The sequence below is a fragment of the Scyliorhinus canicula genome, chromosome 2 (genome assembly GCF_902713615.1).
Source record: "Scyliorhinus canicula chromosome 2, sScyCan1.1, whole genome shotgun sequence".
Taxonomy (NCBI): Eukaryota; Metazoa; Chordata; class Chondrichthyes; order Carcharhiniformes; family Scyliorhinidae; genus Scyliorhinus; species Scyliorhinus canicula.
The window spans coordinates 59,877,047-59,904,866 of record NC_052147.1 but is presented as its reverse complement, the minus strand read 5'-3'; the positions used below and the strand labels follow the sequence as shown (position 1 = coordinate 59,904,866).

The 27,820-nt window shown below is 41.6% G+C and overlaps 1 protein-coding gene across 9 annotated transcripts in view; it reads right to left on the bottom strand.

Annotated features, from left to right (window-relative positions):
• Positions 1-27,820, bottom strand: part of ktn1 (kinectin 1) — a 168,969-nt gene that overhangs the window by 82,498 nt on the left and 58,651 nt on the right. For 8 of the 9 annotated variants that reach the window (XM_038779465.1, XM_038779448.1, XM_038779480.1 and 5 more), the window contains 7 exons: positions 24,269-24,399; positions 19,970-20,092; positions 18,253-18,396; positions 15,061-15,155; positions 11,532-11,676; positions 6,319-6,430; positions 1,293-1,480 (listed from right to left, as the gene is read on the bottom strand). In XM_038779465.1, coding sequence (XP_038635393.1) covers positions 1,293-1,480; positions 6,319-6,430; positions 11,532-11,676; positions 15,061-15,155; positions 18,253-18,396; positions 19,970-20,092; positions 24,269-24,399 — 938 coding nt within the window. The remainder of the gene's footprint in view (positions 1-1,292; positions 1,481-6,318; positions 6,431-11,531; positions 11,677-15,060; positions 15,156-18,252; positions 18,397-19,969; positions 20,093-24,268; positions 24,400-27,820) is intronic. The other variant, XM_038779509.1, reaches the window with a different exon arrangement.

Below are 27,820 nucleotides of genomic sequence, written 5' to 3'. Positions count from 1 at the left end.
TAAGACTACAGGTTTCGGAATACAAAAGATACATCTTAAGTGTTCTATAAGAAGGTAAACGGAGGTGTAAACAGATGTGCTGGCCCTGTTGATTCATAAGATGGGGACAAAATGAAATGAAATGAAAATCACTTATTGTCACGAGTAGGCTTCAAATGACGTTACTGTGAAAAGCCCCTAGTCGCCACATTCCGGCGCCTGTTCGGGAAGGCTGTTATGGGAATCGAACCGTGCCGCTGGCCTACTTGGTCTGCTTTCAAAGCCAGCGATTTAGCCCTGTGCTAAACAGCCCGTATAAGTATTCAGTTCTATTCTGGCTAGCTTTTGCTTTCCTCCCATGTAAACATTTTTTTTTAATCTTTCACTATCAAAGCAGAATAGCACAGTTTGTGGAAATGAAAACTGCTTAAAAATTTACTCTCGCTAGCAATTGTTCCAAGTTATGTTTTTTTTTCTTTTAAAAAAACACAATCAGATGTTGGTGCTGGGTGCGCGGGACAAAGATTCCTTGAATTTGACTCTTTCTGACTAGATTTGTTTTTAAGTCTACTAGACTAGAGAACGTCTTCTAAATAAACATCTGTAAAACTCTATACAAGTGCCAAGATGAATAGTTAAAGAGTGCATTACAATATAGGATATACATTTCATATCAAATGTACTGTGTCTTCATTTGCCAAAACAAACTCAGTTGTGTAGTGATGTTTATAATTTCACTTAATGGAAATCAACTTATGCACCAGTTAGTAAAGATTAAATTATCCCAAGTAAACATGAAAGCTCGCTGAAAAAATGAAAATTTGTTCTGTGTGCAGGGTGGGGGTAGGCAAGGGCAGAGGATTACTAATGCACCATTCCCAGCCAAAAGGCACCAAGTAACCTGCTGGTCTCTGGGAAGACTGTTCCAAGTCTCAACACTGAGTCAAACTTCAATTCTTCCCTTATACAACTGAACTAAAGACAACTGGAACATCAAATATCATAGGAACAAAGGCTGAATTCCCCATATCTTAAAACAGATAGCGTTTTCAGTGTGTTTAATCCGTATAGACCAGATAGAAAACTTTAGGTTAAAAAGCGACTCAATCAAGAGCATTGAATAAGTAGAGTCAGTTACAACATAACTGGAGGACATAAATACCCTTGCGCTGAATTCTGTATTGTTTTGAGAGTGGTGGGGTGCATGGGAAGAGTGGAGGCACTAATGTAATAGCACGAATGGTCTTTGGAAGGAAAAATCTAAAATCAACCTCAAATGTAGTTTTGCCACCTAGATCCATGACTGCCAGTACCTGTACTTGCTTCTTCAGGGTCTCATCTGCATTAACTCGTTTTTGCTCTGTCGTTACCAGATGAATAATCTTTTGTTCAACTTGTTGTTTGGATACCATGGTATCAGTGAGTTTACTGTGCAAGCTCTGGACCTCTTTAGTTTTATTACCAATTTCATTTTCAGCAACCAGAAGTTTACTTTGTAAATCTAGAAAACAAGATTACGATATAGTCACAATTAATAAGTTGAAAGACACGTACCAGCTCAAAGGCACTTTCTCATTATTTGCGGTATCACCAGGCTGTTTCATTAACTGCCCAGTTTAATATCTGCTAGTTAAACAGCTAGCACACACACGGTCAACTGAAATATATAGTCCGCTAATCACATCTGTTTAGTTCACCAATTTAGATATCTGCAGAGGTACAGCCAAGTTTACATCATAGAACTCCCCAGATGTTACAACAAGCAATCACTGCCATTGCTAACTGATGCACAATTTAGCATCACCATGTGCACAGAGAATACAATGGCCTGGTTTTGTGGCAAGGCTGTCACAGTGTCATAGTGATTGGGACAGTAACTTGCACTTTCTGTGCACACATGAACTGCTCCTCCACAAAACTCAACTCATAATTTGAAGAGATCTGGCACATACACAAAGAGAGAGAAGTTGAGATCTTTAAACATACTAGAAAAAGTTAGGCCATGGTGCTAACGGCAAGATCCAAAGATTGGCTGACTGTCAGAAGGCAGAGAGAGAGAGAGGGAGAGAGAGAGAGTGGGGATAAAGGGGTCTTTTTCAGGATGGTAGCTGGTGACTAGTGGTGTGCCTCAGGGGTTAATGCTGGGACCACAACTTTTCACAAAATACATTAACGATCAGGAAGAAGAAACTGAAGGCACTATTGCTACTTTGCAGATGATACAAAGATATGTAGAGGGACAGGTAGTATTAAGGAGGCAGGGGCTGTAGAAGGTCTTGGGACAGGCTAGGAGAGTGGGCTAAGTGGCAGATGGAATACAATGTGGAAAAGTGTGAGGTTATGCATTTTGGAAGGAGAAATCGAGGCATAGATAGACTTTTTTTTAATGGGGAAATGCTTAGGAAATCAGAAGCACAGAGGGACTTGGGAGTCCTTGTTCAAGATTCTCTTACGGTTAACTTGCAGATTCAGTTGGCAGTTAGGAAGGCAAATGCAATGTTAGCATTCATGTTGAGACGGCTAGAACACAAGAGCAGAGATGTACTTCTGAAGTTTTATAATGCTCTGTTCAGACCTCATTTGGATTATTGGGAGCAGTTTTGGGTCCTGTATCTAAGGAAGGATGTGCTTACCTTGGAAAGGGTCCAGAGGAGGTTCACAAGAACAATACCTGGAATGAAGAGCTTGTTGTATGAGGAACGGTTGAGGATTCTGGGTCTGTACTCGTTGAAGTTTAGAAGGATTGGGGGGGGGGGGGGGGGGAGGAGGAGGAGGAGAGAGAGAGAGAGAGAGAGAGAGAGGGAGGGAGGGAGGGAGGGAGGGAGGGAGGGAGGGAGGGAGGGAGGGAGGGAGGGAGGGAGGGAGGGAGGGAGGGAGGGAGGGAGGGAGGGAGGGAGGGAGGGAGGGAGGGAGAGAGAGAGAGAGAGAGCGAGAGAGAGAGAGAGAGAGAGAGAGAGAGGAGAGAGAGAGAGAGAGAGAGAGAGAGAGAGAGAGAGAGAGCGAGAGAGAAGAAGAGGAGATCATGTTTCCACTTGTAGGAAAAACTAGAACCAGAGGACACAATCTCAGACTAAAGGGATGATTGTTTAAAACAGAGATGAGGAGGAATTTCTTCAGCCAGAAGGTAGTGAATCTATGGAAACTCTTTGCCACAGAAGGCTGTGGTGACAGAGATACATATGTTCTTGATTAATAAGGGGATCAGCGGTTATGGGGAGAAGACAGGAGAATGGGGATGATGAAAATATCAGCCATGATTGAATGGCAGATGCAAACTCAATGGGCCGAGTGGCCTAATTTTATAGAATTTACAGTGCAGAAGGAGGCCATTCGGCCCATCGAGTCTGCACCGGCTCTTGGAAAGAGCTCCCTACCCAAGTTCAACACCTCCACCCTATCCCAATAAGCCCACCCAACACTAAGGGCAATTTTGGACACTATGGGCAATTTATCATGGCCAATCCACCTAACCTGCACATCTTTGGACTGTGGGAGGAAACCGGAGCACCTGGAGGAAACCCACGCACACACGGGGAGGATGTGCAGACTCCGCACAGACAGTGACCCAAGCCGGAATCGAACCTGGGACCCTGGAGCTGTGAAGCCATTGTGCTATCCACAATGCTACCGTGCTGCCTATTCTGTTCCTATGTCTTATGGTCTTATAGTCCCAGCTGGGCAGGCCTCCGCCAGTTACCAGAGAAACTCTTACTCCACAAGCCCCACGAGAAGACCTACATGGTCCCTCACCTTTTTTTGTATATTATTTTACAATGAATTAAATAGAATGTACACTTTTGGGGGGGGGGGGGGGGGGGATTTCAATTCTTCAACCAAATCAGATTGAGCAATCTTCACTAAGGCATGATGACGCACACTGTTGCTTGAACTGTTCACCTGTTTACACAGATCCCAGATACCTCAATAGAAGGAGCAATGCTGTATTGTCACACAAAATTCCACTAAAACCCCATAGACAGCATTTGCCATACATTACGCTTGCAGCTGTTCATCCACCATCAACCACAAAATTCAGGCCATTATGTTAAATCTAGAATTAGCGATACAGATTAAAATGTGCATGAATTTTAAAAGGTACATGACTTGGCTTGGGCTGAGAAATACAGAAACAGCAGCTGCATGATTCATAATGCTGTGCATTGGGGATTACAAACCAATTGTTCCCCACCCCTTCTCTACCCAACCTAATGTAACTTTCCCACTCAACCTAACAACTTACAAATCAGGTAATGAGTCAACTGGACTGCATTGTTTTTTTGGAGTGAGGGTGCAGTATTATGCAACAGTACAATACAATTATGACGACCGCAAATACTGTCGAAACAATGGCAGAAGCGGACTCATACTTTCAGAAGGAAACTGGATAAATATTTAATGGGGGAAATTTTTACAAGGCTGCAGATCTTTTCAAAGTACTTCAGTGGCTGTTAATTCCCTAGATTTAGATGGAGGAGGAACGTATTTTGTACATACTGACGCAAGAAAATTAGAATTGTAGGACTTGCTGAAATTTGATTAATCTGCAGTAGTTGCTGTCCAGATGACTGGATTTGGAAAAAAAAAAACTGTGATTAAGTGTTTTTTCCAAAAAGCCTATATTTCAGCTTGGTTAGGAAACCATCGCTCTGTTCGCTGAGTTGGCGGGGACTAGTTTTCAATACTTAGGAGGCCATGTGGCAGGGGATTGGGGGCGGTTTTGGAGGTTGAAATATATGAGCCTGCTGAATAGAGTTACGGTCGACTTGCAAAGTTGGGATAGTTCCCTGTTATCGTTGGCAGGCCGGATTCAATCAGTTCAGATGAACATCTTGCTGAGATTTCCATCTGTATTTCAATGTCTCACGGTGTTCCTGCCCATGTTGTTTTCCCAAGGGTGGTGCAGCTTATTTCCAGCTTTATTTGGGTGGGTAAAGCCCCAAGAACTTGGAGGGGTTCTCCAGAGGGCGGGACAGGCATGGGGGTCCAGCATTGCCAAATTTACTGTACTATTATTGGATGGCCAACATGGAGAAGGTGTTGGGTTGGTGCAGGGACCCGGGAGCTCTCTGGGCTCAGATGGAGTCGAGTCTACTTCCATTTGTTCCAGCAAGGCACTCAACAAACCCAGTGGTAGTGTCCACACTAATAATATGAAGGCAACTCCACCAACATTTTAAGTTGGGGGCAGCTTGAAGGCTGGCTCTCATTTGTGCTAGCTACCTGTTGGGAGCACAGTTAGATACAACATTTGGTACATTGAGAGAGGGCTGGGGAGGCCGGATTTATTTTTGGAGGGGCAGTTTTCCAGCCTGGGGGAGCTGAAGGAGAAATGTGTACTGTTAGGCTCAGGCATGTTGGGGGTATCTCCAGGTGCAGAGCTTTGTTCAGAGATTTTTTTTCAGATTTCCTAGTGGTGCAGCCACCATCTTGAGGATTCTCTCCTGCTCGGGATAGGAGGGCAGTACGTCCAGCATGAATGAGCAGATCGTAGGGGAAGAGTTTAGTTCGGTGGAAGGGGTGAAAGCTAAAAAGGCTAGCGGAGTTGGAGTTGGGGCCAATACTGGAAGAGGTGGTGTGGAGCGAAGAGTGAGGGGATGCGGAGGGAGAGTACTACGTCATTGTGTGCAAGTCTGATCCTTATCCAGCGAAAGATAGTGTTCCGAGCACACCTCATTAAGGCGAGGATTAGCCATTTTTTTTTTTTGAGGGGGTGGAGGATAGGTGCGCGCGCTGCTCAAGGGAGCCCGCACACCATACACACATTTTGGTTCGGTCCTAAGCTTATGGGTTTTTGGAGGTCCTTTTTCAACACCATTTCGGAAATCCTAAATATTGAGCTAGATCCTGCCCTCTGGTGGCTGGTTTGAGATTTCAGAAGTGCCGGAGGTTTGGGTGGGTGAAGGTGTTCTTGCCTTCGCCTCATTGGTGGCGCGGAGGTGCATCCTGCTGGTCTGGAGGTTAGCCACACCGCCGAGTGCCTCGACGTGGCTAGGGGATTTGATGGAGTTTTGAAACCCCTAGAAGGTCAAATACAGAGTGAGGTGGTGGATTGAAAGGTTCTACCGGAGATGGCTGCCGTTTATATTGTATTTCAGAGAATTGGTCACCGTTAGCTGTTTGGGAGATGGGTGATTAGCTAAGGGGGTTTCTTTTCTTTTAAGTTGTTTCACGCATTAAAAGGTTGTGGTGGGCATTTTTGGGAAGTTTGTGTTTGGTTCAGAGTTTTTGTTCATATGTTTTGTAATTTTGAATGAAATGTTTAAAAAATGTAATAAAAAACATTTCCCAAAACAAAAGTGATACTCCAAAGATGATTAAATATCTGCTTCTGGAAATTACCTTGTTTTGCATCCTGCACCTCTGTTAGCCTTTTCTCGTGCTCTGTAGTTATGTTCCTGAGAAATTTCTGCATATCCTCTTGTCTTCTTTCAACTTCCTCCTGCAGCTGAGTCTGCGAATCAAAGCTGAAACTGTCAACACAACTTATTTCCTGCAACTCAAAGTATAAATATAGAAATTAGTTTTAAAAGTTTTTTAAATGTGACCTTTGATAAGACAAACACATTACATGGCACAGTACATTACGATCAGCAGAAAGGAATGATTAATATCTAGGTATTATTTATTCAGTCAAAGTAAAATGTGATTAATTAACTGGAACAGTGGATGCATTTGTCTTATTGCTCTACACAATACCAATACTCAACTTATTTCCATAAAACAAGAAATAAGACATCTTGCCCATAGCACTTGAAATATGTCTAATTTTCTCATGTGACAGGATTTACTTTAAGATCCAATTTGTGACTATACCAAAGAAAACTTTGGGAACATTGATTGGGTAGATAAAGGGCAGATTAAAACACACAGGTAATCCCTTTGGGAGAAATAAAGAAGAATAAAGAACGGAATTAAAAAACTTCTTTTCAAAGTAAGATACTTTAGGGGTTCAGCTACATATTAGAACAATTTGATAAAGCTATAAAAATACACATTTACATCCTGAGCTTTACAATTTACTGAATACTAAAGAGAATGCTAAACACATGGAAATAATTGATTAGGTTTCCACTAGATGACTGCATTCTGTTTTGGGCATTCTACTTTAGGAAGGATGAAAAGGCCACGGAGAAGATGCTGAAGAGAGTCATTAGTTAATGCAAGCAATGAGACACTTGTTGATCAGGGGAAAGGAGAGAAGTTGTGTCAATATTCGATAGAGTAGGGTTCTCAACAAGAGGATGATAAAAGGTTAATCCAGGAAAACTATTCCTACTGATCCCCGAGTCAGTTATGAAGGGGCATGAACGTAATGAAAAATGCGAGGGGAGAGCATAGGAGATACACTTTATGCAGTGATCTAATACAGCATGGAATTCGCTAGTAATAACAATGGAAGCAGAAACCATTGAAGAAAATTAAAAGTGAAATGGATAAATATTTGAAGTAATAAGGAAATTTCACAGGGACTATGGAAAGAGCAGGCAAACGGAAGTGGATGGTTCTTCCAGAGTCAGTGCAGGCACAATGAGTTGAATTACTTCCTGTAATAAAGTGTTATACAACCTTCACTGCTCAATTACAATGGGTTTGATAACAAGCCAACATGAGATAAAACAGCAATTTGTATTTATTAATAAATTTAGAGCACCCAATTCTCTCTTTACCCAATTAAGGGCAATTTAGCTTGGCCAATTCACCTACCCTGCAGCAATTTTTATTTATATCAGCACATTTATAACTTAATAAAACATCCCAAGGAGCCTCATCGGAGAACAAACAGGACACAAGTCACAAAAGATATCAGGTCGAATGACTAAAAACTTGGTCATAGGTGTAGGTTGTCTTTTTTAATTAAAAAGAGTGTGTCTCAAAAGGAGAAATATGGAAGGCAGCATGTGGCGCAGTGGATAGCACTGGGACTGCGGTGCTGAGGACCCGGGTTCGAATCCCAGTCCTGGGTCACTGTCCATGTGGAGTTTGCACAATCTCCCCATGTCTGCGTGGGTTTCACCCTCACAACCGTGGTGGATTGGCCACGCTAAATTGCCCCTTAATTGGAAAAAAAAGGAGAAAATTGAGGTAGAGACACAAGTGTTGAGGTAACTGAAGGCGTGGGCACCACCAGTGGAGCAGTAAAAATCAAGGATGCTGAACAGGCCAGAATTAGAGTGCAATTATCGGAGAGCATGAGTTTGGAGGAGATTGGAGAGATAGGGAGTGGCACGATCATGAAGGGATTTGTGAACAAGGATAAAGAATTTTATTTTAAACAAATGACATTGCTTGAATGGGAACCAATGTAGGTCAGGGGGCACAAGGGGTGATAGAGGAAAAAGACTTGCTGTGAGTCAAGATATGGATAGAAATTATATGACCTCACAATTACAGAGTGTAAAATGTGGGAGATCAGTCATGATTGCTTTGGAAGAGTCTATGTCACGATATGCAAACATGCAGCTAATGAACACATAGAATAGGGCACGACCAATGAGCAGTCAGGACACTCAGGGGTGGTATCTCACTATAAAAAGGGATGAGGCACTCACACCCCACCTCTTTCCACAGACCAATATCTACAGAGTGAGACAGGATGTATCCTCAGCATCACACCCCAGCACGTGGTTTAGAGCAAGGCTGGTTCAGTTAGACTGAGTTACTACATTTAGATTAGCAGAGTTGAACTCATTGAGAACTGTGCTAATAGTTCAATAAAACACATTGAACTCGCATCAAAGTTTGGAGCATCTTTTACTCAAAACTGCTATTCCAAATTACATAACACAACAGTCTAAAGGCAACAAAGGAACGAATGAAGGCTTCAGTTGCAGACGAACAGGGACAGGTACAAAGTCAGACCGTGTTACAGAGGTGCTGGTCTTAGTGAAGGTACGAGTCTGTAGCTGGAAACTCATCCAGGGGATAAATATGGCACAAGTGTTGCAAACAGATTGCTTTAGTTTCAGACTGTCACCATGGAGAGGGATGCTAGGGAACAGAGTATGGAGCAGGGACTGAAAACAATGACTTCAGTCTTCCCAATATTTAACTGGATCAAATTTCTGTTCATCTAAGACTGGATGTCAGATGAGCAGTCTGATAATTTAGCAACAGTGGAGTGGAGGTATCAAAAGAGGTGGTAGTGGTGTAGAGCTGCATGTATGCAGATATATTGTAGCCATGCTGGCCACGCAAAATGGACACTGAGCCAAACTAAAATGGAAGACAGAAGGAAAAAAGCCTGTTTAGTGAGAACAGACAGCCTACTCTCAACTAATTAGCATTTTGCAAGCAGCAAACCCGTTTCTGGCCAGGTGCAAGATCTCCAAGCCAAAGGTGTTAATGGCAAAGCGCTTAGCATTCTGATGAGGCAGCCCAGATCCAGGCACAAACAATGGCAACATTTCCATCTCAATGTAACACTTAATTGGTTGTGCAGGCAGGATGGCACCAGAGTAACGAATATCGAAACCACCCCCCAACATCGAGGACAGCCCCCGCATTGGAGGATTTCGAAGGTAACCGTTTGGAAACGCTCCAATCGGTACCGAAAGGTAGAGCCCGCCTAGAAGGGGGCAAGGACATTAGAGAGGGGTATAAAGGCAAATTCCCCACAGAGCCCGGTCTGTTAAACCCGTGCTCCGGCCCTGATAAACATCTTGCATCCTGACTCCAGCCGTTGAGCACCAGCCGCCGAAACCGTAAGTTCAACGCTCGCTACGCGATCCAAGCCCACTAGACCCCCAGTACCAGAACGCTTGCTGAAGGCTGCAGTACAAGACCAGGACGAAGGCCCCGTTCTCTGACCTTGCCTGTTCCTGTTAGATAAGTATTCTGTTCACTTAAGTTTAGTTATAGCTTAGTCCCTTAGTGTGCATGAGTATTTATTATAACTGTATAATAAATATTGATCGTTTGAACCTTACTAATCGGTGTATCGTCTTTATTACTTTGAACTTGACCTTGGAATACTTGTGACGTTGCCTATACGGCAACTGGCGACTCCCAGAGCTGAATAATTACATACAACAGAGCCTAGTAGTGTTAAGCACACGTCGAATACGGAGGCGTGTTAATACACTCCAATAAACACGTTTTACGCCCACAGTAAAACGTGCAACAATATATCAAACTGACACTGTTTTTGGTTGTTAACATAGATAGAGGAGATGAGAATAGATGAGAAATAAGAGGGGACTTAGGATAGATCCTTGGTGGACACCAGAGGGTACAATGCAGGGATGGAAAGCCGAGCCATTGCAAGTGACACTCTGGATACAATTAGATAGCTAAAAATGTAGCTAGGCGAGAGATGGGCGACTTAGATGGACAACAGTGGAGAAGTATTGGACGAGGACGGTGTGGGCAACTGTGTTAGAGATTGCAGGAAATGTCGACAAGGACATGAAGGGAATCTGTACCTTTCGGACTTTGATAAAGGCTGTTTTTATTGTAGCAAGAGTGGAAGCCTGATTTGAAGGTTTCAACAGTAGAGATGGGAGGCATTCAAGTATTTGAACAGGTGGTTGGAAATGAGACTGAGTTTGCCAGGATAGGTGTAGTTTGCCAGGATAGTGCAGCCAAGCATTTTGTTTGAACAGTGGGTGATTATTGAAATTGTAGAGAGAGACGACACCTGAAGAGAGAACTGCTAACAATAAAAATCAGCTGTCATGGAGACCAGGGCAGTCAGCATTTTAATGGATATAGGGAGCAGGGTTAGGTCTGAGGCAAAATGAAAGAGTATGGAGAAGAGGAGTGAAACACGATTTCAACATAAATAGCACAAAGGAACACAAGACAGCAACAGAAAAGTTTCTGATGCAAGTTAAAGATTAGTTTGAATAATATTGAAGTCATCGTAACTAGCGATATCAGTTTTACCTTGCCAACTGAAATTTACCTTTAAAAACCCAAAGGAAGAAAAAAAACGATTTAATCAAATTCTTCAGAATCCAGGAGATCTCAAAAGAGAAAATTATTCAGGAAAAACTCCCTCCACGTGTTACGGTATAGAAGTTAATAAATTACAAGCTTAGGAAATAATTCAAGTTAACTTAACAAGGTGAGCTTTGACAAAGGGTCATCTGGACTCGAAACGTTAGCTCTTTTCTCTCCCTACAGATTCTGCCAGACCTGCTGAGATTTTCCAGCATTTTCTCTTTGGATTCAAGTTAACTCTCTCCCTCCGCAGATTTCCTCTGTCATTTCCTGTTTTCCTTGTAGAAAAGAATCTACTTGATAAAATCCAAGTAATAGCATTAGGTTCAAAACTAGCACCCCAAATAACTGCATTCTGCAGCAGTTTATTGGTTCATCTTACAGAAGCATACAAAGTTAAATATACAAAAGGCTTGTCTGAACATTTAATTATGTTTCTTACTGCTCTCAGAGATTATTATTTAAATCAGGCAGGGAGGCAACAAGTTCATACCATTCAATTTTTACTTTGGCAAAACTGAAATTTCCTCCAATAATCTGTACAACCGCTAACCTAAATCCATCAAACCACTGATGTCTCAAAATCCTGTTTGCATGAAGTATTTTTATACCTTGAGTTGTTGAACAGTCTGCTCACAGGAAACCTCCAAGTTCTTTTTTTGCGCCTCTTCCTGTTGAAGGCGATTTGTTTTCTCTGTAAGTTCATTCATTAATCTGGCATAGTCCTGACGCAGTTTGTTCAGTTCTGCTGACTGTCTGCATTCAAATTTATAAACAAAATTAATGGCTTTAGTTTTAAACAGTATACAATTTTAAAATAGTACTTTGTTCCCCCATTTCTGAATACTTTATTCTGGAGAACAGACTGATATGGAAACATAATACTTAGCAGTTTTGAATTTCACAATGCAATTCAATGCCTGAATTTGCACACATCAGTTCAATTCACAGACAAAATTTTATACAAAATGAAAATACACCAGGAAATACCTACACCATCAGTGACAGCAGATTGGGAGTAGGGCAAGAATCATCAAGATTGTCAAAGAAATATTTTGATGGAACAAAACAAACATCTATCATAATTGTGTCCACTTATTTCACAATCTCCTTTTGGCTATTTATCTCCTGCAGGCAGCAACATGTATTGTCAGTGTGGGGTTGGAGGATGTGAATGCAGACAGGAACTCCTGGGAGAAAATCATAACACGTGTAAAGTAGCTTCAGCCAATTCTAGAATGTACTGGTAAGATCCATATGAGGGAGCATGGGGCAGTCTGGAAGGCAGCAGAAAGAAGCACTGGAGATGTGGTGTGCTCTGGTCAAGCAAAAGCAAATGGGAGAATTTAGCTCGCCTTTTTTTTTAATGATCCAGGAGGGTAAATGAGTGACCACAGGGGTAGACCAATTGTTAATACTAAAATTTTTACCCGTAAACTAAAGCTGAAGAGCAGTCTGCAAGTCAATGTAGCATCATGGGAAATAACAATTAAGACGGTCTGCTCACATTTCTGAAATCTCTAACATAATGGAGTGCAATAAAGTAGTCTGTCAATGTTGCAAGATGAACAATGATTCTTTCAAAGAACAAAGAACAAAGAACAAAGAAAAGTACAGCACAGGAACAGATCCTTCGGCCCTCCAAGCCTGCGCCGACCATGCTGCCCGTCTAAACTAAATTCTTCTACACTTCCAGGGTCCGTATCCCCCCATTCCCATCCTTTTCATGTATTTGTCAAGATGCCCCTTAAATGTCATTATCGTCCCGGCTTCCACCACCTCCTCCGGCAGTAAGTTCCAGGCACCCACTACCTTCGTGCAAAAAAAAAAAAAGTTGCCTCGTACATCTCCTCTAAACCTTGCCCCTCGCACCTTAAACCATGCTTCCTACGTACATCTCCTCTAAACCTTGCCCCTCGCACCTTAAACCTATGGCTCCTAGTAATTGACCCCTCTACCTTGGGAAAAAGACTGACTATCCACTCTGTCTATGCCCCTCAATTTTGTAGACCTCTATCAGGTCACCCCTCAACCTCCATCGTTCCAGTGAGAACAAACCCGAGTTTATTCAACCGCTCCTCATAGCTAATGCCCTCCATACCAGGCAACATCCTGGTAAATCTCTTCTGCACCCTCTCTAAAGCCTCCACATCCTTCTGGTAGTGTGGCGACCAGAATTGAACACTATACTCCAAGTGTGGCCTAACTAAGGTTCTATACAGCTGCAACATGACTTGCCAATTCTTATACTCAATGCCCCAGCCAACGAAGGCAAGCATGCCGTATGCCTTCTTGACTACCTTCTCCACCTGTGTTACCCCTTTCAGTGACCTATGAACCTGTACACCTAGATCTCTCTGACTGTCAATACTCTTGAGGGTTCTACCATTCACTGTATATTCCCTACCTGCATTATACCTTCCAAAATGCATTACCTCACATTTGTCCGGATTAAACTCCATCTGCCATCTCTCTGCCCAAGTCTCCAGACGATGTAAATCCTGTTGTATCCTCTGATAGTCCTCATTGCTATCTGCAATTCCACCAACCTTTGTGTCGTCTGCAAACTTACTAATCAGACCAGTGACATTTTCCTCCAAATCATCTACAAACAGCAAAGGTCCCAGCACTGATCCCTGCGGAACACCACTAGTCACAGCCCTCCAATCAGAAAAGCATCCTTCCATTGCTACTCTCTGCCTTCTATGACCTAGCCAGTTCTGTATCCGTCTTGCCAGCTCACCTCTGATCCCATGTGACTTCACCTTTTGTACCAATCTGCCATGAGGGACCTTGTCAAAGGCCTTACTGAAGTCCATATAGACAACATCCACAGCCCTACTTGCATCAATCATTTTTGTGGCCTCCTCAAAAAACTCTTTTCAAGTTAGTGAGACATGACCTCCCCTTCACAAAACCGTGCTGCCTCTCACTACAACAACTCTCTCACACAACCGTAATTGTGTTTACCTCCAGAATCTCAATCAAGTGGTGGGAATACATCTAAAACTCCAATACTTACTCTAGTTTACGAAATTTCAATTTCAACTATATAAAGCCATTTTTCACTAAAGTATTGTTGTAGTTATCAATAGATGCTCTGCTATTTGAAAAGGATATACAAGTTTTAACAATAATTGGTTAGGAGAAGTTTTCAGCTAATATAGCTCCATACAAAGTTCAAAGACTCTGTGGTAAGATTACCAAAGTTCTCAAGTGCAAGACAAACTCTTCATATCTTACACCCATTTCTGAACACAGAATTGCATTCACATGAATTTACAAACCTGGACTTCACAAAATTCACAGAACATTTAATTCAGGTTCTATTCTTTTTGAAGGGTTTGAATGGGTTTATGACTTATTCCTGCAACATGGCCACTCCTATTTCTTGTCACAGCAGCAGCATCATCGGTGCAAACAGCAACAGTTTTCCCACTTAAGGGGACTCGGAGTCCCTTAAATTATCCCATAACCTCTATTTCTCACTCATTGCTTGCTCTAGCAATGCATAACTAAAGATCTAAAATTTCATCCAGCTTAATAGAAACTAATAATTGTGCTGCAAACTAGCAGCGTCAGTTATCTTATGAAACTGAATTGCAAAATGTTCTATATTCATGAAGTCTGTCAATTGACATTTCACATTTCTTTAAAGCTCTTCAATTCTGTACCGTCAATAGAAAAATGGTATGGTCTTCAACTCTTGTCCTGTTTGTTTATTTTAAAGTGATTTCTATATGCTTTTATGATTAATGATATCTTTTGTCATGTATTTGACCAACTCATGTATTATTTGCTATTTTGTTCTCAAGTTTTGATGTAGTTCATATGCAAGTGTATTAAAGTGAATAATTAGTAATAAAGTTCTATTTTGGACACCTCCAATCAACCAGACAATCACCTCTTATTAGAAGATAAAATAAAAGATCCTTCAGCTCTCTACCTACACAGAAATCAGTTTCCTCAATGCAAGCTTAACTAACTTGGTTGTCCTTGTGAAACCAGTCAGTCAAGACAGGAATTCAATCTTGGACTCCAATCAGTAGTGAATCACGTGGGAATGGCCAGCAATAAATCAGTACTCAAAACAACTAATTTGCACTTAACATTTTAGTCCTTAGGTTCCGGACAACTCACTTGTTCTCCATTTGAGTGGGGGCCTTGCTCACAGCATCTCTCAGAATCCGGTTTTCTTGTTTCAATGCTTCAGTTTGTTCTTGAAGCTGCCGAAACTGAAGGAAATATATTTTCAGTCACTGAATTACAAAACATTATATTTGGCTCATCTTTTGCAGTCGTTTACAGTCGAAAGCTACAGTCCAAAAAAATAATGAATTTGAGATTAAACACTAGAATTGCGACCGACAATTGTTACCCTTTTGATAGAGCTTTCTATCTAGCAAAATTTAACTTTGCAAATCAAATGAGTTTTGCCAGGACCATTTAGCTGCAGACCCAATTAAAGGCATCATGGCTAAAATAAAAGTAGAGTTCTGGAGGCAAAATGAAAGTGACTGTCCTTGACATCAAGGCAGCATTTGACCAGGTGTGGCATCAAGGAGCCAACTGTTGAATAGGAATCAAGGAAAAAATGTTTCCAATGGCTGGAGTGTACCAAGTAAAAAAGAAAGATGGTTGTGGTTGTTGGAGGCTAATCATCTCATTCCTGGGCCATTGCTGTAGTTCCTCAGGCTAGTGTCCCAGGCCCAACACTCTTCAGCTGTTTCAATGACCTTCCCTCCACCATATGGCTATAAGTTCGCTGGTGATTGCAGCGATTCATTTCATTCCCAACTCCGCAGACAGCGAAACAGTCTGTGTATGGAGCAAGCCCTGGATAACAATCTGGCTTTGGCTGCTAAGCGGCAAGTGACATTTGCACCACAGGAGGTGCCAGGCAATGATCATCTCCAACAAAAGAGGATCTAACTATCTTCTTTTAACACTCAACAGTATTACCATCATTGAATCCTCCATCAATAGCTCGAGGGTTTATTAACCAGAAACTTAAATTGACTAGCTCCAAAAGAGGCTGGGGACTTTTCAGCAAGTAACTCACCACCTGACTCTGCAAAGCCCATCGACCATCTACAAGGCACAAGTCAGAAGTATGTTGTATTACTTTCCACTTGCCTGAATGTGTACGGCTCCAGCAACAGTCAAAAAGTTAGATTCAATTCAGGGCAAAGCAGCCCACTTATCAGCATCCCATCTACCATCTTAAAATTAACTCTCTGCACCACCAAAGCAGTGTAGTACCACTTTCAAACTTCAGCAACTCACCAAGGCTTGACAGCAGCTTCAAAACCAGTGAGCTCTACCAACTAGAAGAACAAGAGCAGCAAATTCATGGCAATACCACCACATGCAGGGTCCCCTCCAGTCGTACACCATTGTAATTGGGAACTATATCACTATTCCTCCATCGTTATTGCGTCAAAATGCTGAAAGACCCTCCCCAACAACATAGGTGTGCCTACACCACATGGTCTGCAGTAGTTCAAGGCAACGGCCCACTACCATCTTTAAAGGCAATTAGGGATGAGCAACAAATGCTGGCCATGCCAGCGATGATTACATCCCATGAACAAATTTTTCAAACTACACTCAACTGAAAAACAAAGAATTAATCTGTAGAATAACTCCCTCCCTCAACCATAATAAAAAAGATAATACTATCTTTCAATATTAAAATACAATAAAGGTGATAGGTGCAGCACGACACCAGTGTAGCTATGGTGTAAAGTGCCAAAGATGCATACCTAAACATATCTGGAGATTTTAGATGGTACTGTAATGGTTTTCATTCAATACCAACTGATACAATCTCACTCAAGTTTGTTGGGCATGATGTGGACATGCCGGCGTTGGACTGGGGTGAGCACAGTAAGAACTTACAACACCTGATCCAACCGGTTTCTTTTGAATCATTAGCTTTCCGAGCACAGCTCCTGCCTCAGGCGATTATTCCTCACCTGAGGAAGGAGCTGTGCTCTGATAGCTAGTGATTTGAAACAAACCTGTTAGACTTTAACCCAGTTTGTTGGAGTAATCAAATATGTTAAATTCACTGGACTAATTATAGTTGACAGCATTTGTAACACAGCAATGATTACGGTTACTATGCCATATGAAGAAAATCCCTTTGGGGTCTCTGTACTGCAAAGGCACTCTTCCTTCACCTCTTGAATAAGAAACTATTCCAGAATGCAGAACGAAAAATACGTACATTGTTACATATACATAGCACAGAATGCTGCAGATACACTGGAGTGAAGCCACTGACACAAAACTATGTTTAATCCAGCACGATTTGTCAAAATCATTGGTCTCAAGACTAAACTTCAAGAATCACAATTTATGTTTTTAGATTAAACTGCAACCATAAATATTCTCACGGCACAAGCATTTATTGTTAACTACTTGTAGCAGTGAAAAATGGTACTTCACAATAATTAAAATATTTCAAACATAGTTTATAGCCAGTTATCATGGATGGCATAGGGACTACATCTCCATGAATATTGCTGGCCATCCCCATTAGCACAGTATTTATATTCATGGAGGGCTACAAAGCTAAACAGGGCTACAAGGCTAAATAGTTTTAAGTGCAAATTAGCAAAAAAAGGCTACCTTTTTAAACAGTGAAAATATGCAATTTCTGAAACAGCATCTGCCAATAAGAGGAAATGATTGTTTTTATCATCTTTTCCGTAACATCCTATTAAGGGTCAAGTCCAATAGCCACTTAAAACATACTTCACATGACTGCGTAAACAGTTCCTCATCTTTAGTCCTGGAAACGTTATGTTAAAGGTGAGAAGTTAAATTTCTCATTACTAAAGTATATTTTGATTTTTAAATCTTAAGTGATTGCCTTGCGGAACAAAACTTCAGATATATAAATTTGTGCTGCAAAACAATTCTGAAAGCAAGACAGTGAACATGGTGAATTGTGTGCTTTTTAAACCATGAAACCACTTACTTCAGAAACTCCAGCATAACATTAGAATCAATTGATGTTTACTGTTACCAATTTGTGCTATTTCACAGCAAAAATATATGATCAAGTAATTAATTGAATCGTAATCCTGCTTAGGATAAAAGAACAGATCACAAATTGGTTGCACCAATTGCAAAAAAAAAAGGCCTCTCCTATAGATTTTCTCCTGTGTTTTGACTCCCACACTAAGAAAAAGAGAGCTGCTATCTATAAACAGCATAGTGATAACAAATAAACAGAAAAAAAGTGCCATAAAAATTCAAATTCACTGTTTGCCAGGTAATTTGGTTAGAGACAGTTAGAAAGAGTAGACCATTTTGATTTACCTGCATCTGAGTTTCATTCATATGATCCTGATAGCTAACTTGCAGTTTGTTCTGCAAAGCCCCAAGTTCCTTTTCAAGGGCAGTGCGTTGTTCCCTTAGTTTGGCCTCAATTACATTGGCTTTCTGCTTTTCAGTCACTAACTCCTAATGGAATTTAAGAAATGAAGACAGCTTAAGTTGCAGCTTTAAAAAAAAACACAGCTTAAATTAAAAAGCCAAAAAAGGATTGAGAACGGTAGTCAAGAGAAGCAAGAAATGAAATAATGCTTGTAGTCTTTAAATACAGATCTTTTCTGCCACTTGGAAAGTCACTCATCCAAAATTATCCATTTACAGTGCACATGGCACATTATCTTGCAAAATATAAGAAAAAAAGCTCTCAAACACCAATAGAATTACATTAATACAATAAGATCTTGCGAGTGAAAATTACAGAAGGCAGATGAGTCAATGGAACTTGGACGTTTGTCACTATGGTCTGCTGAAGCATCAAGTTTTGAACAGAAAAATTACCAAATATATTTTTCTCCTAAACTAGCCATTTTGCCTCCGAAGAACGCTGCATGACTGGTGGTGTCTGCGCGCGTGCGCGCACACACTCTAGGGCACATAGCGTAACTATATGGTTAAATGGTTCATGCTACTTTTTTATGACAGTTCCATCTTGTTTCATTGGATTGTGCTATTAAGAGAAATCAAAACTTTGAATGTACAAACTTGCATTGAAGTTTTTTGTTTAATTAAACATATCAGAATAGTTTTCCAGTGAGAGGCAGCTATTTCCTGCTATTCCAAGTACTATTAAAAGTGATGCAACTCTTCTTCACTAACTTAAGTACTCAGTTAAAAGCTGCAAAATTGGCTTGAGAGCAAGCCTCTGACTGCCCCTGAATTAAAAAAAACTACTCCTACTCACCTCTACTATTCATTATTATGCATAAACCACTGAAATTGTCTGCTCAGCTAAGTCACCTGCTGGGATGTAATTAATGGAAACTATTTTATAATTTTATTGAAAATAATTAGCAATGTCACCAAGAGTTTTCTACCATCTTAAAACTGATGTAACCAACATAAGTTTGATTGCTGTTTTATCTAGGGGCTGTTATTGTTATTTAATTGTATTTGGTGATTGTACATAGGTGGTACATTAACTGGGGATTTACTTGAACCCCTAATAAATAGACAAAAATAAATAAGTAGACAGACTAAACCCAAGGTTGCTGGGTTAAGTGCATACTTGTATATTTAGAGTTACACGCTGCAAGTGTGTAAAGTTTGATGCTAGTTCTATCCTTCATCAACTGGCTTTCTGGAACAGATGTGTTTAATTATTGTAAATGGTTTGTTAACCATTCATAACCTACATTGACCATATTTCCAATTATTACATTTAAGCAGTAATGCAGAATTCAGAAACCCTACACTTTGCAGATTAATCAAAGTCCCATTAAACGAAGGCCAGAAAGCTTACCAAGACTATTGCAATGAAATGAAAATGAAAATCGCTTATTGTCACGAGTAGGCTTCAAATGAAGTTACTGTGAAAAGCCCCTGGTCCCCACATTCCAGCGCCTGTTCGGGGAGGCTGATACATGAATCGAACCGTGCTGCTGGCCTGCTTTAGTCTGCTTTCAAAGCCAGCGATTTAGCCCAGTGTGCTAAACAGCCCGACCTCTATGAATAATGATCACAGGTAATTAATTAAGTGTATTACCTGGTTCAACTGTTTGCATTTATCACTTGAGAGAGTATTCTCATCTTGTAAAGCTTGAAGCAATTTTTCCTTATCCTGCAACTGCTGCTGCAACGCAGGAACTGGATCACATTTTACTCCAGGCTGGAAGAGATCAAGAATATCCCTCATCATAACTCCTGCAGACAATGCTTTTGCAGTGAAATTAGGACCAGATAAATTAAATAAAATGCTCAAAACAACCATGAATATCACAACCAAAAACAAAATGCTGGAAATACTCTGCAGGTCAGGCAACATCAAGAGGGCTAGGTTGATGTTTCAAGCTGATGGCCTTTCATTAGAAAAAAATTGATCCATACAGTTAACATTCCCACTCCACAGATGCGGAGTATTTCCAGCTATATTTGCTTTTACTTCAAAACATCAACATCCACAGTACAGGTGGAATGTCCCTTATTCAAGGAAGCTCTGAAATCCACACTTTTTCCAGTGTAGGCTATTCCTAGCATTGGGTCCCATACCTGTGGCCGAACACATGTGTGTATCCTTCCAATTAAATGGTATGAGTTTGTTGCACTAAAAGGGTTAAACCCGGTACTGATTCTATATCAGAAGGGAAGCTGCATCCCCCCTGTCAGACACCACACCGACTGGTGACGCCGAGCAGTGTTTGAGCATCTTTGCAGCTTGGTTTCCCAAAATTTGAAAAATTCTGGAATACGAGACATTCTTGGCCCTGAGCATTTCGAATAAGGGATTCCCAACCTGTATTTTTCCCTTCTTTAAAAAACAAAATGTGCTTGATGATAAAGACACTGCCTTGGCTCTTACAAGATTTTCCAACATTTGAGTCTGGAATACAAGTATTCAAGTTTTTCTAATCCGTCACACTGCTTGTGTAGATGCCTTTAGTTCACAAGAACTATTTTCAGCAAGAACTGCATCCAAATTAAAACGCCAAAACTGTTTCCGCTAATAAACAGCGATATGAAGAAATAACTGAAAATTTGTTTTGAAGGTTGATTTGAAGTTAAAGTCAACCAAGTCCCTTCAAGTTCATCCACAACCAGAATGGTAGAATATGTGTGGATGGGCAGCACGGTGACGCAGTGGTTGGCATTGCTGCCTCACGGCGCTGAGGTCCCAGGTTCGATCCCAGCTCTGGGTCACTGTCCATGTGGAGTTTGCACATTCTCCCTGTGTTTGCGTGGGTTTCACCCCCGCAACCCAAAGATGTGCAGGTTAGGTGGATTGGCCACGCTAAATTGCCCCTTAATTGGAGAAAAATGAATTGGGTACTCCAAATTTTTTTTTTTTTTTTTAAAGAATATGTGTGAATCAAACTTAATACTCATGTTCACCCTCCAAAAATACATTGCAAAGAATTTGACAACCAGCAACATAATTATTTCCAACAGTAAGACGATTTATTGGAGGAAGCAATAATTCAAAAACCTGGGGCGAAATTCTCCGCCCCCCACGTCGGGTGGGAGAATAGCGGGAGGGCATTCCCGACATTTTTGCCGCCCTCCCGCTATTCTCCCCCCCCCCCCCCCGAAGTCCCGACCCGAATCGCTGCCGCCGTTTTTTTTTACGGCCGGCAGCGATTCTCAGCTGTTAGATGGGCCGAAGTCCCAGCCCTTTACGCCGTTTTTACGAACGGCAAACACACCTGGTCTTGCCGTTCGTAAAAACGGCGTGACTAACTCGCTATTAATAACCATGGCACCGATTGGCACGGCCGTACCACGGCCGTGCCAAGGGTGCCATGGGCCCGCGATCGGTGGGCACCGATCGCGGGCAGCGGGCCCGATGCCCGCGCACTACTTGTCCTTCCGCCGCCCCGCAGTATCCATTCGCGGGGCGGCTGAGGGGCAACCCGGCCCGCGCATGCGCGGGTTTCGCGCAAAAACGTGATGACGTCACCCGCGCATGCGCGGGTTGAAGTCTCCCAAACTGCGCATGCGCGGCTGACGTCATATGACGCGTCAGCCGGCGCTAACTCCGGCAAGCGGGCTTAACGATTTTCGTTAAGCCCGTCTTGCCGGAGCCTACGGCGTCGGGCTGCTAGCCCCGACCGGGGACCAGAATCGGTCCCCGGTCGGGAAGGGGCGCGCTGCCGTAAAACCCGCCCGGGTTTTACGGCAGCTTTACGATTTCTCCCGTTTTGCGAGAATCGCGCCCCTGTTCTTTAATTGCACTCTTCCTCGACACAAACAATTTAGGAAGAAACAAAATATTGATAAAACAGGCTCAAATTATGGCTTCAACATAGGCTGTAAAAGTGGGATCAAAATACTTAAAACTGAATACAAGTATTTTTACTCAAAACTTTCCACTGTACAGGCAAAATTATTGAACTGTCGAAATGATGTTTGTATGCTGTGATGGGGGAATGCAAGAACTCAAAGATAAGTGTGAAAGACGATCCAAACAGGTAATTCCCATAATATCAAGCAGCATTTCAAATCAAACCAAACCAGTGAAATGTGCTCAGTGTCCCCACCTTCAGCAACTTGTAAACAAAAAGTGCACACATTCTTTGAAGAGGTAACCAGTCAATGTGGTATATTTGCACCCTCTCTGTCACCCCGATGTATCCATGTCTCTCCAGTTTACCATAAATATAAATACCATCCGAATTCTAATTTAATGCCTTCAGAAAAGGAAAATAAACACAGCAGAAATCACTGGGAACACTATCGTAAACTGGACCTGTAGAGAGATGGGCTGCACTTCAAGTGAAAAAAGCAAGAAACTAAAACGGTAGCAATCCAGTCATCTAAAATAGACAGTGGCTGGTTTAGCACACTGGGCTAATTCGCTGGCTTATAAAGCAGACCAAGGCAGGCCAGCAGCACGGTTCAATTCCCGTACTAGCCTCCCCGAACAGGCGCTGGAATGTGGTGACTAGGGGCTTTTCACAGTAACTTCATTGAAGCCTACTCATGACAATAAGCGATTTTCATTTAATTTCATTTCATGATGTTTAGGGGCAGATGGCAGAAAAATAAAACATTAAGGATGCGAGAAATTGAAGTCAGCCATTTAACTCTTTGAGCCTACTTTGCCATTCAACAAGATCATGGCTGACCAACTCATCCCATAACAATAATGATCTTTATTAGTGTCACAAGTAGGCTTACATTAACACTGCAATGGAGTTACTGTGAAAATTCCTTAGTCACCACACTCTGGCACCTGTTCAAGTACACCAAGGGAGAATTCAGAATGTCCAATTCAGCTAGCAAGCATATCTTTTGAGACTCAAGTCAGGACTCAATATCAGTGGGTACCACTGTTGCTTCTAAACTCCAGGGTCCCAGATTCGATTCCTGGCTTGGGTCACTGTCTGTGCAGAGTCTGCACGTTCTCCCAGTGTCTGCGTGGGTTTTCTCTGTGTGCTCCGGTTTCCTCCCACAGTCCAAAGACGTGCAGGTTAGGTGGATTGGCCATGATAAACTGCCCTTTTTGGATGAGGTTACTGCGATACGGTGGATGTGGGTTTCAATGGGGTGCTCTTTTCAAGGGCCGGTGCAGCCTCGATGGGCCGAATAGCCTCCTTCTGCACTGTAAATTCTATGGTCTGTTGCTTGTTTTCTGTCCCAAATATACTAAACAACGGAGAACTCAGTTCCCTGGGGTAGAGATTTCAAAATACTCAATGTGACTGCATGTTCTAGATTCCCCAAGTCATCTTTCCACACTTCCAAGCCCCTTAAAAAAAAATCAATCAAGTAGATGAATTTTGAAGTTCTCCAGCTGCTCTGGTGAGATTTAAACTTTTCTCAGAATAACCTTATAACCTGAATGAAGGTCATGACAATACAGGCACACACAATAAGTGTCAGTTGTAAACTATGATATAAAAATAAAAAAAGGTTGCTATCATGGGATATTTTAGGTATCAAATGTTCAGAACAGTCCGAGAAAAGGGCAGCTCGGTGGCACAGTGATTTGCACTGCTGCCTCATGGCACCGAGGTCCCAGGTTCGATCCCGGCTCTGGGTCACTGTCCGTGTGGAGTTTGCACATTTTCCCCGCATTTGTGCGAGTTTCGCCCCCACAGCCCAAAGATGTGCAGGCCAGGTGGATTGGCTACACTAACTTGCCCCTTAATTGGAAAAAATGAATTGGGTACTCTAAATTTAAAAAAAAAAGAAAGAGGCATTTCGGACCAGATGAACATTCAATCTTAGAGGTGAAAGTAAGCACTAACTCATACATTAGAAGAACTGTGGGGCATTTTGTATCGATGACTTCATCCAAAATAATTTTTTAATCGACTAAAAAAAATAATAGGAGTATGCCACTTACTTTCTGCCAAATATCGTGAAGCACCATAGCCTTCTCTTTCAGAATATCGGCAACATAGATAGCTTCCTCCTCAGTGAATGTCATAGTTTTCAAAGAAGAGAGAAAATCCTTAAATTTGATATCTGCATTTTCTGAAAAGGAAGTATAATCAGCATCACATTTTCAAGTTCATTTAGCAGCTTGTGGGCCACCTGAGACAGTAACTGAACATTTGAAAGATTCTAAGGAATTGCATTTATTCAACATTTAACACCAAAACTGGAAACACCTCAACTGTTACAAACTCCGGTTAGAATAGGACACAATCAACTTTTTTGTGGAGTGGTCAATGGAACTTCTGTAACTAAACAGTTAAAAAACAAAATCAGCACATTTGTACGAGGAAATTGAGTATTTTATTGACAGGGCATTCAGTCAGTACAGAAAGAGAAGGCAAAGCACAGGCCAGCTGATAAAGGTACTTCTCTAGCAATGTGCTCAATAGCCATCAAGAAAAAAAATTCAGGTGAACACACATCAATCCTGCTCCAACAGTTAAGGTGTCAAGGTTAAGGCTGGAGCAGTTGAAGCTTGATTTCCAACTTATTGGAATAAATTCATCTCCCATTAGTTTAGTGGAACCATGACTAGGTTTGACATCGCCAGGCGAAGCTGATGGCACATGCCTGTTGCCAGTTCCCATATATGGAAGTGAACACATGGAAGATGAAATGGATACATGTCCACACATATAGTGGCACAAGTGCCAACGGAAACTGGAACATCACTGTGGGTTGCAGCGGAGCTGATGCACTGTAACACCATTTAAATGTTAACTTGCAACAGCCGGATGAGTAACATGGGCATTAGTAAAGCAGAAAATCCACAAGCTTTCATTCATAAATAATGATCAGATGATGCAACCGCACTAGAATAATGTTTTATTTAATTATTTTAAAAGCCAAAGAACTAATGGACCAAAAAGGAAATTAAGATAAGGCTACAAGTACTTTTGTATGGCAGGAAAAGCTTATAACGGGAAGTTAAGTTTGCCTGTCCATTTGATGACTTCTTTATCTGCCATAGAGCATTGAATACAGGAGTTGGGACATCCTGCTCAAGTTGGCAAGACATTAGTTCAGCCACACTTGGAATACTGTGTACAGTTCTGATCATCCGATTTTAGAAAGGATATTATTAAACTGAAAAGATTTACTAGGATGCTCCCAAGACTTGATGGTTTGAGTTACAAGGAGAGACTGGGACATTTTCCCTGGAGCGCAGGAGGCTGGGTGATCATATAGAGGTCTATAAAACAATGAGGGGCATAGATAAGGTAGATAGTCAACATCTTTTCCCAAAGGTAGGGGAGTCTAAAACTAGAGGGCATAAAGGTGAGAGGAGGGTTACAAAAAGGGTCCAGAGTGAGCAATGTTTTCCACAGAGAGGGTGGTGGGTTTTTGGAACGAGCTGCCAGATGCAGTAGCAGAGGCGGGAATAATTTTGACGTTTAAAAAGCATTTAGACAGTTATATGGGAAAGATGTGTATAGAGGGATATGGGCCAAACGCGGGCAATTGGGACTAGCTTAGTGGTAAAAACTGGGCGGCATGGACAAGTTGGGCTGAAGGGCCTATTTTCACGTAAACCTTTATGACTCTGTAACTGGAGAATGGAGATGCATCCCACATGCATTCGTTGCATGGTATTGGATTCTTAGCCATAAATCACATTTTTGTTATTTCTCATCTTGGGTTCATGGAGCAGGTCTCCAAATCATTATTGTCCTGCGTAGAATCAACTGGGCACTGTCCACTGTTTAAGCAAGGTCCAAGCCAGGAACCTTAGCTGTTGGGTCAGGGATAGGAGCTAGTTCTTTCTGCTGTATGTGAACGATGATGTTTAAATGAAGGAACAAGTAATACTACATATAATCTTCGAGATGACAGCAACTCAGATAGTGCTCCATATCTGGACTGAAATGTACTGGCAGTTCTTAACTCATAAGTACAATCAACAACCTCTTTACTGACACAATGCTTATGAGCGGGCTGATGAAAAACAAATCAAAGACAGCTATTCAGCCCCACAAATGTGAAATGTAGCAGCATGGAAGAAAATCTGTTCAGTTTCTAAAACACAATTTTTGGCAACATGCCCCCTCAAAAAGGTGAAAACGATCATATATAGGTATGTAGGCATTAGACTCAAGAACAGAAAGATTCACAGAGCACAGAAATACAGTGCTCTTCAGTAAACTTGGTTTATTTAAGCTATGAAAGCAAACACCTTCAGGCTACACAAGTGATAAAGAACATGCACAAACTCATGAAGAGCAAAGGTCTGAAATGGCAAGCACTCCCCCCACCCACCTTTTCCATTGAATGATTCCCTTGCAACTTGCCTTCCAAAGATGAGCAGATGCCGGCGTTGGACTGGGGTGAGCACACTAAGAGGTCTTTCAAAAGCAGGTTAAAGTCCAACAGGTTTATTTGGAATCACTAGCTTTTGGAACGCAGCTCCTTCATCCTATGAAGGAGGATGCAGGGATGAAGGAGCTGCATTCCGAAAGCTAGTGATTCCAAATAAACCTGTTGGGACTTATCTGGTTTTGCCTTTCAAAGACAGATAGCAGATTGAAATAACCAAAACCAACAGAGCAAAGAAGGTTAATCCAAAATGGTTGGGCTGCTAGAATTCAGAGTGAATATGTTTGACACCATGGGATGATTGTTTCACTTTCAAATGGCAAATGAAATGCTAGAAGTGTTTACTAGTGACAGCACCTAGTGATCTATCTCTCTGTACATACCATGTTGTCGATGCTCAGGGGCAACAATCACAACTGATCTTTCAGAGACAACACCTGTGACAAGGTAGAGCAGCATTCACAATTACTCAATATTCTATTCCAGCAGTTCAAAAAGGGACAGGAAAAGGAAGACATGCGACCCATTGAACCTGCTTCATCATTAATTTTTAATCTCAAAACTTAACTATATTATGAACAACAAATGGATCATGCCTTTTCAAAATGCTCAAAAAATGTTCAACTGAAGACATTTTAAAATGTCAACATTTGCTCGACTATTACTACACTGCGGTGATTGGTTTTACGACGTTAAATTCATGTTAGGCGATCTTGGGCGCAAGCCCATCACTAGAGTCAACTTACAGTTGTAGTACAAAGCCACCAGGTGTCAACATAGAGAGTTCTTAGCGCAAGCCACCAAAATACAGAGCAAATAAGATCCTCTGAACCCCTGGGCACAAAAGAATATTATGAACTGCTCTGCACATTTCCCCAGTGTTCCTGAGCATTAAAGGAAACCTGAAAAATTGATGAGGAAATCCACCCACAAATGTTTTGCACAACAAAGCATACTACATTTAAATTGGACATCTTAATTTATGTATTCTAATGATTCTGTCGAGTTTGCCAATCCCCTAGAATATTTTTATCCAGTTTAGTGTTTAGCTTAGTTGTATAGTGTATGTACATCGACCCCACATGTGCACACTGTTACATATTAATACATGGATATTAAGAATCCACAGCCTTAGTGCACAGAA